The 13,245-nt window shown below is 38.4% G+C and overlaps 1 protein-coding gene across 1 annotated transcript; it reads left to right on the forward strand.

Annotated features, from left to right (window-relative positions):
• Positions 1-115: 115 nt before the first annotated feature.
• On the forward strand, positions 116-12,884 carry tdrd7a (tudor domain containing 7 a). Its single transcript, XM_065254391.1, has 17 exons — positions 116-322; positions 535-679; positions 2,378-2,534; positions 2,823-2,902; positions 5,093-5,271; positions 5,536-5,945; positions 6,044-6,307; positions 6,386-6,572; positions 8,256-8,367; positions 8,450-8,652; positions 9,054-9,188; positions 9,291-9,374; positions 9,520-9,654; positions 9,812-9,922; positions 11,332-11,750; positions 11,847-12,007; positions 12,158-12,884. The coding sequence occupies exons 1-17, from the start codon at positions 116-118 to the stop codon at positions 12,376-12,378; spliced, it is 3,210 nt and encodes a 1,069-aa protein (XP_065110463.1). The 3' UTR covers positions 12,379-12,884.
• Positions 12,885-13,245: the final 361 nt, after the last annotated feature.

The raw sequence follows: 13,245 nt of genomic DNA on the forward strand, positions 1-13,245 counted from the left end.
AAACTGATCTGATTCTGAATACAACACTGTATTTTGAACCATAGACTACTAGTATGTGGATGCATCCATACTATATAGTGTCTCCATTAAATGTGTGTCTGGGTTTGTGTGCAGGATGAGCGACCTTGAATTGGTGAAGAAGATGCTGCGTGCTGTTCTTCAGAGCAGTAAGAATGGCGTAGCCATAACTCGTCTCCAGAGAGATTACCGTGAACTGACTGGAGATGTGATTCCTCACCGGAAGTTTGGACATACCTCTCTGGAAAGCTTTCTGTTCAGTATTCCTGGTGTGGTGCGAGTTGATCGCTCTTATACTGGAGAGGTGATGAACACACTTCATTTGTTAATATAACACAGGCTACTTTCCCCAAAAATGCTGGGTGGTTTAAGTCCATGGCTGTGTAAACTAGGCTCATTATAACCCAAAGGTTTAGTTTGTCTGTATTTTACCTAAACATGGGTTAAAACAACCTAAATGCCATTGTAGCAAAACCAGTGTATAAATGAAACGGACTGTTTGTGTGTTTTTTGTAGGTCATCTGTTTTGCTGCTGTGTGTGAGGAAACTGCACATATTGCACAGTTAGTTGCCAGGCAGAAGAATGCGAAGAAGCCTGGCTCCTCTAAATTACTGAACTGCCAAATGAGAACAAAGTCTTCCTCTCTGTTTTCACTTAATGGTACACACACACACACATAAAACAACCCTAGAATGTTCGGGTGTTCATAATGTGATCAGATTTAACCAGAAAATGTGCACAGACCCCGTTATGTCATTGTGCTCTCTCTTTTTTTCTCTCTTCCTCACATGTAGCTGTGTTATCATTACAGATTTGCACAAAACTTATGCAGTATTTTCTAAATGTAGATGAACAGGGGTGCAAACTTCTTTCCTTTTGGCGAAATTCGCTGTTTTGGATTCAATATAGGTCATTCTTGTGATTCGTCTGGATTTGTTGAGTTTTTGAAAATGGGGGTTTTTATACAATTCATAGTCCCCTTATTTGCTGCCGAAGTGTAAGCATTCTGTGCAGATTGAGCGCACGTACTCAACTCGTAGTATTTTCTCAATCGGATGCAAAAATATCTTGTGCACATGTGCAGAAGAATTGTGCTTAAGTTCAAATCTTATATTTACCTCTTAATTACGCATCACATGATTCATTTCACAGAAGCATGTAAAAGCAAGGCAATGGCAACACACATTACTAAAGGAACATGCCCACATTTTGGGAATTTAGCTTATTCACCCAGAGTAAGATAAGTCCATACATACCTTTTACATCTCCGTGCGTGCTGTAACTCTGTCAGACGCAGCCCCCGCTAGCTTAGCTTAGCACAAAGACTGGAAGTGAATGGCTCCAACTAGCATACAGCTATTATGCTAGCTGGAGCCATTCACTTCCAGTAAAGTTATGGGGGGTCACACGCTGTACATTCGGCAGTGTTCATGTCTTTCTTACCATTACATAAAGCAATAAAATAGCGTTTTGCCTTTCGAAAAGTGTATTTTCTTTGCTTATATCTAAAAACTACGTTTCGTTTCGGATTATATAGAATGTACATGTAATCAAACATTTTAATGATTGCAATGTTTAGGGTACATGTAAACTGTAATGTTGTAACCTGCTATTGAATTAAATTCATTTGGTTTGAAAACAATTTGTGCATGTAAACAATAAACATATTGTTAGATATAGTCGAATTGTGCAGCATCTGTGCATTTCTGGCTTTTAGAGGTAATTGCTAAAATTAATAAGATTAACAATAAATAGATAATTATTACAAAGTTTTAATTAAAAACAAATAATAGTTGGTATATAAATTCATATGTAATACACAATGTCATATTATCTCTTCAACATCATTGAAGAGAAAATTACTCAACTTCATATTATGAATACCCAGGGTTATGTCTTAACCCCTGGTTAAGTATGAACAGTGTGAAGCGTGAAACAGATAACCTAGGATTCAGTTAACCCAGGGTTTGGAATAAACCCGAGGTTAACTATTTCCAGTGTGAAAAGCCCTTTTGTAAACTAAGTCTTGCTTTAAACAGGTGGCTAAACAGTGCTTTAAGGAAGTCTAAAATTCTAAAAAAGTCTAAAAAAGTATGCTTTATTAAGCACATCAGTCAAAGTCTATACACCACACTCCCTTTCTAAAATGGGAATACATTTATTTTTCTATGGCTGTGCGGCTAAAGGATTTTTATTAGTTGATTACTCGAACAAGCATGTCTGATGTTTATGCTGATTGTATGCGACAACAGGTCACTGTTACACACGTTGTGAAAGATGTTAAAAAGTTCGTTACAACGGTCACATAGCTCTTTGAGGTGCGTGCTTGTTTTTTATGCCTTTTAACTGTCTTTGCAGTTAAACCTCGATCATCACTGCGGCAGCCGGGCCACATGAGTCATCCCATTCGAATCTCTGCCGCCAAGTCTAGTTCTCATCCTAACCAGCGTCAGGTTTACAGTTCTGACCTGCCCTCCACCCGTGCACCTTCCCGTCAGATGAGCCGGAAACCAGGGTGAGTGAAATAAGGCCAAAATGAATTTGACACTCAGTTGTGCTTCTTTCTGTCTCTCTGCACTAAATGGCAATGCTGTTGTTAGATTAAAGGGCGGTATTATTATAAGAAGATCCCCTTTTGACATCACAAGGGGAGACAAATTTCAATGACCTATGACAAAGTTACTGCCTTGTTGTTTTTCACATTTTCTAGGTTGATAGAAGTGCTGGGGACCAAAATATAGCACTCAAACATGGAGAAAGTCAGTTTTTCATGATATGTCCCCTTTAACTTTACTGATCTTAGGTCACCGGGAACTGGATCCGCACCTAACAGATTCCATGCAGATATGAAGACACAGCCGTATCAAACCAGTCGGAAACCAGGTAAATCTCACAGCTTATACCATAGACTCTAAAAAAGATGAGGACATGCGCAGAAGATATCGTCCGTAGAGCCAGAGGTGAGGCGGCGGTATCAAACTTCCGCCCAAACGCTCGCGCACCCAATTCCACCACGCTAATCATAACGACACGCCCGTTTCTATATCATCAAATTACTAGCTAAAATGAAACTGATCACAAAAATGAACATATATCAGCGTGATAACTACCTTAAAAAACCAAAACCATCTTTCTGAAAATGTTATGAGGCACACCCGGTTTATACTTAAAAAATGTTAACATTTCTCATTCAAATTATAATAAACAACATTGATGTAATATTAATATTTGCATACTGGTTACTGTTTAAACAACTGACCAGATCATGAAACGTAAAAATGCTAAATCTTTATGCCTAAATTTGCCAAAACCTAAACTCAGCTTAAAGGGATAGTTCACCCAAAAATGAAATTTGTCATAATTTACACATCCTCATATTGTTCAAAACCTGTATGATTTCCTTTATTCTGTTAAACACAAAAGAAGATTTTTTTTTATATGATGGTAAGCACAAAGTTGATGCTACCCACTGACTTTCATAGTTGGGTGATTCTCACGAAACCATTGAAACACCACGGCACTAATGATTTTAGCTATAAAATGTGTAATATTAAAAAAGCATCAGAATTAACACAATACTGTGTTCTATCTTGCACAAGTATTTATAATTTGTCAATTTTATCTCATTTTCTGCTGAAATTCTCATTACCGCAATGTGTCCCGCTGTGTTTGAACATGCGTTATGTTGTAATTTAATCAAATTAACACACAAATATTAAGAAAAAAATAAATGGATGTTTTGCTAGACTACTTTAGATGACAGAAAAAATATTTACTGAATATTCATTTATGATAATAATGAAGAAAAATTAGGAAAATGATGTGTCCATGCCTGATGTCAACACTTTTTGAGAACAGTTTAAGCACACATACAGAATTTTAATAAAATTTGATTTTGAGTGACCAAGCACATGGACCAGTTACTTCAAGATGGCTACCAGGTAAGATCATTTTTTTACAGTTAATTTGAAATATTGTCTTGTCAGAATGCTTACACGACATTTTGATTATCATTACCGCAACAGATGCTTATTAAATGTTAATTTAATTAATTAGAAGCATAATACTTTGATTTTAAATGCATGTGCAGAATCTCCAAATTATGTTCTTTCAGGTTTGTCATGTCATTTTGAAAATATGTCAGTGTTGATGTTTTCTGACTGTGGCGGTAATGAGATTTTTTAGGACAAATTTTTTAAATTATGTTACAAAAAGTGTTAAATGATAAGTAAAAGTGTTTAAATTAATGTTCCCATTTACTCCAGACTTTGTTTTTCAATGTCTGGTGGGAAAAAAAGTAAATTTAAGCAATTTTTACATTTTCATGCTTGACATTTTTAAAACCAAGTTTTCGTGAGAATCACCCAGTTGGATAAACAAATACTATGGAAGTCAATGTGTACCGTCAACTGCTTGGTTTTTTTGTTACCTGTATATTGGTACTAAAATTTGCATTAGAATATGCAAATTAATTGTACATCGTGACATCTTTTGACATTTTAAGGGGCCAGTCACACCAATAGCGTTTATGGCAGTTGCAGGCGCCTTTTTTGAATGATATTCTATGGGCAGGGCGCGTTTGCGCGCTGTTTATGCGCGCCGAGCGCCTTGCGGTTTTTTGCCGCCTGCCGCGGACGCGTTTTTGAAGGAGCGCTGAGAGCGGAGAAGCGCCCGACGTCATTCGTGTCTTTCCATTGTCCAATCGAATGAGGGGAGAGGCGGGCCTTACATTGTGGCGAGGGAAGTTTACAGTTGCTTTGAAGAACCGGACTCCACTCGCTCACTCTCTCCTGCGTGTTTGTGCACCTCTCATCCTCAAACAAGGTCAGAGCAAGCGTCCTCTTTTTAAAGTTTCTGCTGATATGACAGTTAACAGCAAAAGAGCGCTCACGCTTCAATATTTGATTGACAAGACAGCTGACTCGGTGGTTGCTTAGCAATATGAAAAGCCGCGTCGCACTGCTCTTTTTTTAAAAAAGGCAGTGCGTCGCGCCTTGCGTTTGCAAGCGTTTAAAGCGCTTTTGGTGTGACTGAAGCCTAAGTGTAGTTTTGTTTTTGCGCTGCTTTCTTTAGTTCAGATTAAGAATGTGAACCGTGCTGAAATTGAGATGGTCCAGAGTCGTGTCAAACAGCTTTTACAGAAGTACTGCAGTGGGGTCTGGCTGTCCAAAATCCCTCAGCTCTACAAAGAGATGTTTAAGGAAGAGCTTCACATGCACAAAGATCTGGAGACCTGGACACATATCTGCACTGTGAGAGAACTGCAATATACACACAAAAAAAGCTGAAGACCTTTTAAATATTATTTGAACCGGTCTTCTCTAACTTCCACATTCTTAAATAATTGACTTTTGGGATATTTTGCATCATTTGTGGGCATCAGGAAGCTACAGCGCGCTCCCAGAACATCCAGGAGAGGTGGGATGTCTGCAATAGCTCCTGATGCATGTGCTGTCCACCATCATAACAGCATTTTGTTGAGTCTGAAATGTGATAATTTACTCTGCTCTCCATAGGTTGAGAAGCTAGGCAGCAATAATATAGTGGACCGGCTGGTGTATCCTGTCTTGGAAACTTCTCCAAAATCCAAACCTGCTACATCTCCTAATACTGCCACATTCAAACAATCAACACCTGCCCAGCAGACAACTCGAAGCTTCAGGACTCTCAAGATTGACATTCCTCCATTAGTTCAGGAATCCCATTCTCCTTTAAGCCCAACATCGCCCAACTCCACCAAGCTTGAATTTTCAATTCCTGAAACATCCAAATCTTCCACATCTTCGATCATAACTCCTCCCACGACCCCGCCTCCTCACCAGCCTCTGACTTTAGAGATCAAGCAGAAACTGCGGCAGCTGCTGAATAAATACAGCCAGGGCTTGTGGGCTCATGGAGTTCCTCAGCTTTTCAAGGAAGCCTTTGGGTATGAACGCAAAAATATGCATTAAAAATGTAAAAAGAAAGGTTTTGCATTGACTTTTTAGTACTATTGACATTGTTTAACGTAATATTTTGTCTCAGATGTGAGTTTCCACACTACGCATTGGAGAATCTGTCTTTGCTGGCTGATACATGCATGGTTGAGTACCCCATGCCAGATAATCGGAAAAGAGCAATACTGTATGCACTACCATCTCGTGTTGAAACGCAGCCTCGTCCCCGACCACGCCCATTGCTTATAGCCTGCCCTAGCAATTCATACGTGCCACCTCTGACTATCCCAACAACAGAGTTTTTGTCTGTTTTGGTGATGGAGATCACCAGCACTAACAATGTTGTTCTCAGGTAACAGTCACACGTCCTCGAGAAAAGTGAATGTGTTTTGTAGATTCTTTGAAATGATTATTTTTGTGTTTTATGCAGGTTTGTGGGTGAGGAGTACTCTAAAGCTCTGGAGAAGATGGAAGAAGACATGGTTAAGTTTTACAATAACATTGGTGCTGGACTTTGTCTCCTTTCTCCAAAGATTGGACAGCTGGTGGCAGTTGCTATAGAGGAAGATGCTGTACTGAGAGCTCAGGTCCACCAGGTCACAGAAGACAGTGTGAAGGTACTAGAGTCTGTATTTACTTTATAAAGGCCACATAACACACACAGTTTCTGCAAATCTTATGTTGATTGTAAGTACCTGGGTGATTCTCACGAAAACTTGGTTTTAAAAATGTCAAGCATAAAAATGTAAAAATTGCTTAAATTTACTTTTTTTCCCACCAGACATTGAAAAACAAAGTCTGGAGTAAATGGGAACATTAAACACTTTTACTTATCATTTAACACTTTTTGTAACATAATTTAAAAAATTAGTCCTAAAAAATCTCATTACCGCAACAGTCAGACAACATCAACACTGACATATTTTCAAAATGACATGACAAACCTGAAAGAACATAATTTGGAGATTCTGCACATGCATTTAAAATCAAAGTATTATGCTTCTATTAATCAAATTAACATTTAATAAGCATCTGTTGCGGTAATGATAATCAAAATGTCGTGTAAGCATTCTGACAAGACAATATTTCAAATTAACTGTAAAAAAATGATCTTACCTGGTAGCCATCTTGAAGTGACTGGTCCATGTGCTTGGTCACTCAAAATCAAACTTTATTAAAATTCTGTATGTGTGCTTAAACTGTTCTCAAAAAGTGTTGCGGAGGATGAGAACATCAGGCATGGACACATCATTTTCCTAATTTTTCTTCATTATTATTATACATGAATATTCAGGAAATATTTTTTCTGTCATCTAAAGTAGTCTAGCAAAACATCCATTTATTTTTTTTCTAAATATTTTTGTGTTAATTTGATTAAATTAAAAAAAAACATAACGCATGCTCAAACACAGGCGGACACATTGCGGTAATGAGAATTTCAGCAGAAAATGAGATAAGAATTTATAATTTGTCAATTTTATGTTGAAATCACACATTGTGCAAGGTAGAACACAGTATTGTGTTCATTCTGATGCTTTTTAATATTACTATATTACACATTTTATAGCTAAAATCATTAGTGCCGTGGTGTTTCAATGGTTTCGTGAGAATCACCCACCTATAGAGTAGTACTTCCTTCATATTTCCAAAAAGTCTTTAGTTCGATCAGATTTATAAAAGACTGATCAGCTATAACGTTACTTTCTGAATAACGCTGAGCTCCTGGAGGTGTACTGAAGCGGAGCGAGACAACACACACAAAACATTATCCCACTATCTCTGGATAACTTATGATTCACTGCATGTCGTTTACATTATATGCACTTACGTGCCAATTGCCAACAAAACACACATTTGATGCCGTTTTACTTACCGCCTGTGACTCATGACCTGGTAGGGACCTCCCTGTTTAAACGAAATCTAGCGTCAGTGCCTGACTCCACCCACTGGCACCCACGTGGTGAGCTTGAACCTGCTTACATAGGGTCGTACCGCTTACATCATGAAGCAACAGGAAAATTCAACTGCAGTAGCCACCGTTCAACCTGAAGACGTTTTTACACCATATTGTGGCATTGAAACACTTTATACCCAAATGTCAAAAAAGATACTCAAATCAATGAACAGCACTAATAAAGCCCCATTTTTACAGATCATTAACAAAAAAAAATTGGTGTATGGTTTGGTTACTCTTTAAAGTTTGAGCTGGTCTTTGACTACTGTTAGAAAGGGGAGTGGCCAAATGTGTAGTTCACTCATCATAGATCAGATCATATAATCTTTGTCTTATCTTTCCATAGGTATACTGTATGGATCACGGGTTCTTCGAGGTGGTCAGTCGGAAGAAGCTACTACAGCTGAGAGACCAGTTTCTCACTCTTCCCTTCCAGGCAACCATTTGTCAACTTGCAGGTATGATGAAGAGATCATTATGCATTAGTTTGGGGTGTACAAATGTGACAATCAATGAGAATCATGCAGTTTTGTGTTTCAGGTTTGGAGCCCTTCAGTACAGATGTGGTCGTTCTGAAGACTCTGGAGTCATTAGCTGTTGGTCAGACGCTATTGGCTGAGATCTTGGAGCGAGAGGACACACCGCTCATTGTGCTGTATGACACCTCTCAGAATGAGGATGTCAATGTGAATGCTGTCTGTTTGAAAGCTTTGCAGGATAAATCGATGGAGAATCCTCTACAGGTTGGTAATAGATAAGGATCAAGCTCACAGTCATGTGCTACAATTGTTTATTACGTGACTTTAGCCAAGGTTTCACAGGCGGGATCACATCTGACCCTGTCGGTGAAATCCAGGTTAAAACAAAGACCTTCAAAGTTAGATTTTTTACATTGATTTCAATCTTTGATATGACCTTACTCTGTCAGTATTAAAGATATCAAGGTTATATGTTCACAGAATGTTCTTTACTATATGAAGGAGGATTTAATGTAGGAAATCACAAAAAATGACTTGGCTGTTTTTTATAGGCAGGGTCACATTTCAGCACATGTTCATTTTTTATTTAAACTGTTAGAGGATTGTTAAACATCCATGAAATTAATAAATAATAAAAATAATAAAGCATTTTGTCTCTCCCTCAGGTGAACAGTGTGTACACGCATGTGTGCGTGACAAATGTGTGCTCTGATGGCAGTATTTATTGTCAATTACCTTCGCGGGGTCAGGCCAAGCTCAAAGACATCATGGACAAGATCGAGGCGCATTTTATCTCTCAGGTAACACACTTAATTCAGTTTTGTTTATCTTGATATGAAGCTTGATTTAGTTTACTTCTCTGTTTGTGGAAGCATTAAAGGCCTTTTATTATTATGTTTCAGCTCACATGGGAGTTGCTGGTGTCAAAGCCGTTTTGTGGGAAGGTGTGTCTAGCTAAAAACAAAGGCAAATGGGCGAGAGCAGAGGTGAGGAGGAGAGACTGATCTGCACTTCCTCTCATCACATGTCTAGTCGTTAACCGGTTACATGCTGCCATTGAGTTTAATGGAAGTACATTTCTTGCTTTGTTTGTAATGAACGATAGAGTAAATGTGTTTCGTCTCTGTGTAGATCATTAATCTTCATGGTAGCCAAGTGTTAGACATCCTGTTCTTGGATTTGGGACTTCCTGCTTCTCTGGAGGTTAGCGAGCTTCGAGAGATCCCACCCATCTTCCTCAGAGAGCTCACCACCATACCTTCACAGGTACACACAGATTTCTGTTTCTGTTATTAGGTCAGAACCCAAGTACAAATGACAGAGAGATGTGTGGTGCACTGGATGTACACTACTGTCTTAGGACAGCTTTGATGAACTTTTTGATCCACTTCAAATGTTGAAGAGTATATTTCTGTCTCTGCAGGCTATAAAGTGTCTCCTGGCAGATGTGAACACAGATGGGAATGTTTGGCCTCCTGAAGCCGTTTTGTGGTTGAGAGAAACGTTTCGCAACAAAGCCCCTAACTGCATGAAGGTCAGACTCATTTAGTTGTTGCTTACCGGAAAAAAAATATTTTTGATTAATTGTTTAGGGTTCCCACGGGTCATGGAATTTCTTGGAATATCATGGGATTTTAAAAAGTCTATTCCAGACATTGAAAGTCAGGGAATTAGATTTTTCAGTCATAAAATATCAGGAATTTTGTTTGTCGCTTTAAACTTTAGTTTCAAAAAAATTTTTGTGTCATTAAAATGTAGTCCGCTTGTTTAGTTCCGTTTCCGGGTCCAAGACTCCACTGATTTTAAGTGAGAGTACAATCTAAACAGCTGTTTATTGCCATTGGTTATTCACTTCACACATTTAAGCTTAATTTTTTTAAATTCACAGTGTACGCTACATTATCAGGCTCATGGCATCTCAGACATAAATCATGAATATTCAGCTTTTTAGTCTGTGAAAGTCAAGGAATTCGACCTTTGGCTTTGAGGGAGAACCCTGTTTGTTGGACTTGAAATGTCCATCATTCACAGTTTTATTACACCTTTATGGGGCGTACACACCAAAAGCGAATTCAACGATTTGCGCAAGTAGATTAAAGAGCACCTGTTGTCCGATTCACGTTTTTATATTTCCTTTGGTGTGTAAGTGTGTATTAGTACATGTTAATGATATGCAAAAGGCACATACCTCAAAGTAAACGATGACGCGAGTTATCGTCTCCAACGTAAATCTCTTTTCTTGGACTACAACAAACACACGGATTGTAGGCAACAGTTTACTTCCTGGTATTGGTGATGTAGACAAGACCGACATTATCATCATTCCTCACGCTTTGAATCACAGCCGCGAATGCGGTTAGCAACCAAATCTTTCAAACATGGTAAGGAGCGTCACATTTCTGGCTAAGAGGTATTCAGGCCAATCACAACATACTGATTAGCTGGCCAATCAGGGACACAGATCTTCAAATCTGTGCATTTCAGGAAGAGAATGAAATCTAGAGATACAAAAATGTACGTAATGTGGAAAATAATGTGCTTTTTTAACCATAAACCACGCAAACACATTGTATTATACTAAATCCACAAAATAATGGTGTTTTTAGCAACGAAATAAGTGCTCTTTAAATTTAAAGTCAATGCAAATACGCTAATTGGGTGACGTGGTTGCCGCGAATAAAACGCCATTCAACTCGTGCAAAAAAAATTCATGACATGAAGTTAAATCCCAAGACTAATCTTGAGCGAGGAACGTGATGCTTCGCGTTTGGTGTGTACACACCATTAGACTCTCACAACACTACATAGTTTTCTCTAAATCTCCTTTTGAAGTGATTTTTATTATTGGGAAAAGTGGTATACAAATAAAATTGAATGTTAAATTAATTAACCATGATATTGTTACTCTAAAAAGGCTGTCTGTTGGCATGTTTGTGGGTTTAGATCGTGAAACTTGATGAGAGCAGAACAGTCCACATTTACCTGTTCAGCGGTAACGGAGATCAAGACTTTCAGAGCAGCATTAACCGTCAGCTGGCCTCCTGTCCGTTCTGGCATCGGGACATCTACCTTACCAGGATCTCCAGGGTTACTGAACCTTCCTTGGTTGAGAAGTGGAACGCACCCTGTCCCCCTAATACCCTCACCATGCCCCCTCAGCTGGAGTTACCCCAGGTGGGGCAAAACATGGATGTGTTTGTGTCGGTTGCATGCCACCCTGGACACTTTGTACTGCAGCCGTGGCAGGATCTGTACAAGCTGGTGGTGCTAATGGGAGAGATGATCCTGTATTACAACAAACAGGAAGTCACTCAAATCGACATTCAGAAAAACGCTATCTACGCTGCCAAGATCGACAACAAGTAAGAGAATGAAATGTGGCATGAGCCACATTTTGCGTGTTTTGAATACATTTTGCTCTAAAAACTCTGTTTTAACCTTTTTTTTTATTTTTATAGCTGGCATCGTGTTTTGGTAAAGGGCATCCTGGCCAATGGCTTGGTCTCAGTCTACGAGTTGGATTATGGGAAGTACGAGTTGATTAACTATTCGCATCTTCAGCCACTTATCAATGAGTTCAGACAGCTGCCATTCCAGGGCGTATCTGCTCAGCTGGCGGGTAAGAAATAAGCCAGAACTGATTGTATTGCATGAATTTGCATGAATAGATGCATTTTTTTGGGGTTTTAAGTTTTTACAATTAAAAAGCTTGGAAGAGCAAGGGCATTTACTAAAATAACTCCAAATATGTTGGTAATACTTTTTTCAGGTGTAAAACAGGGGGTCTGGTGTGAGGAAGCCGCTATGGTGTTCCGAAACCATGTGGAAAAGAAACCACTGGTGGCACAGATCGAGTCGATTGAAGAGGGGGAGTGGCCTTGGGAGTCCAAAATCTCTGTCTTCCTCGTCGACACCACACAGGAAAACAATGACATCTGGATCCATAACATCATGGTGGAGTTTTTAGATGAGCTCAGCAGCACTTCTTGAGACTAATTTTCCTTGTAAGCCAAGAGACTAAAGAAATCACCTGTAACGCACACAATCAATGGAGGATTCAAGATCCTGGTGATTTCGTAATTGTTTTGTGGATACTCATCCATGTCGTCTAGTTTTTTTACCCATGTTCAAACATTTATTCAATTTCAAATAACGTTCTGAGCGCCATGGAAAAGGATCGTTTCATCCTTTGGCTGTTGTGATCAACAAAATATGTTACAGTTTGCAAATTAACTCCATATTGCCTGAACAACTTTTGTATCTTTGCAATTGGGTCATGTGTGTTATATAAGTACTTACGTGATTTGTGTATGTTTTTGTGTGTGTGGGACACTTGCTTTTGTTTTAACTAACTTTATTTTGCACCTTGGTTTTTTTGTGCTGCATTTGTGTGTTTTTACAAGGGAAAATGGCCAAATTGTACAAGAACATTTGTGTTTAAATGTTCAGGTTTATTTTATTTTGTTAATATTTGTTTCAGACCATTAAACAAAGATGACAAGAAGACAATGCGTGACTGTCATTTCTCGCTGCTGTATAGTTTATTTTATTTCCAATGTGTAACTTTTTAAATGCTAACATGTTTACATGAACAACTTGACATCCATACTATGGATACTGACACATTTCCATACAAACATGGTAGGTGTACAGAATAAATGAAAATGAAAGAAAATAACTGATAATTTTATTATGCATTTTATCAGAAATACTTTTCAACAAACTTTAAAAGGTACACCGCCTATGAAGACTTATGCTTTTATACTTTATATTTGCATTCAACTAAAGTTCATTGATAAAAATGCATTAATAGGATATTTATCCTTGTTCAGTGATGTGACATGTAGACAAAAAAAA

The sequence above is a fragment of the Paramisgurnus dabryanus genome, chromosome 4, assembly GCF_030506205.2.
Source record: "Paramisgurnus dabryanus chromosome 4, PD_genome_1.1, whole genome shotgun sequence".
NCBI lineage: Eukaryota > Metazoa > Chordata > Actinopteri > Cypriniformes > Cobitidae > Paramisgurnus > Paramisgurnus dabryanus.

What these genes read in the sequence shown, in the direction of transcription:
- tdrd7a (XM_065254391.1), top strand. Translation starts at nt 116, where the DNA reads ATGAGCGACCTTGAATTGGTGAAGAAGATGCTGCGTGCTGTTCTTCAG. An exon ending in ACTAACAATGTTGTTCTCAG is followed by an intron (nt 6,308 to 6,385) that starts GTAACAGTCACA and finishes TGTTTTATGCAG; the next exon opens with GTTTGTGGGTGAGGAGTACT. An exon ending in AGGCGCATTTTATCTCTCAG is followed by an intron (nt 9,189 to 9,290) that starts GTAACACACTTA and finishes ATTATGTTTCAG; the next exon opens with CTCACATGGGAGTTGCTGGT.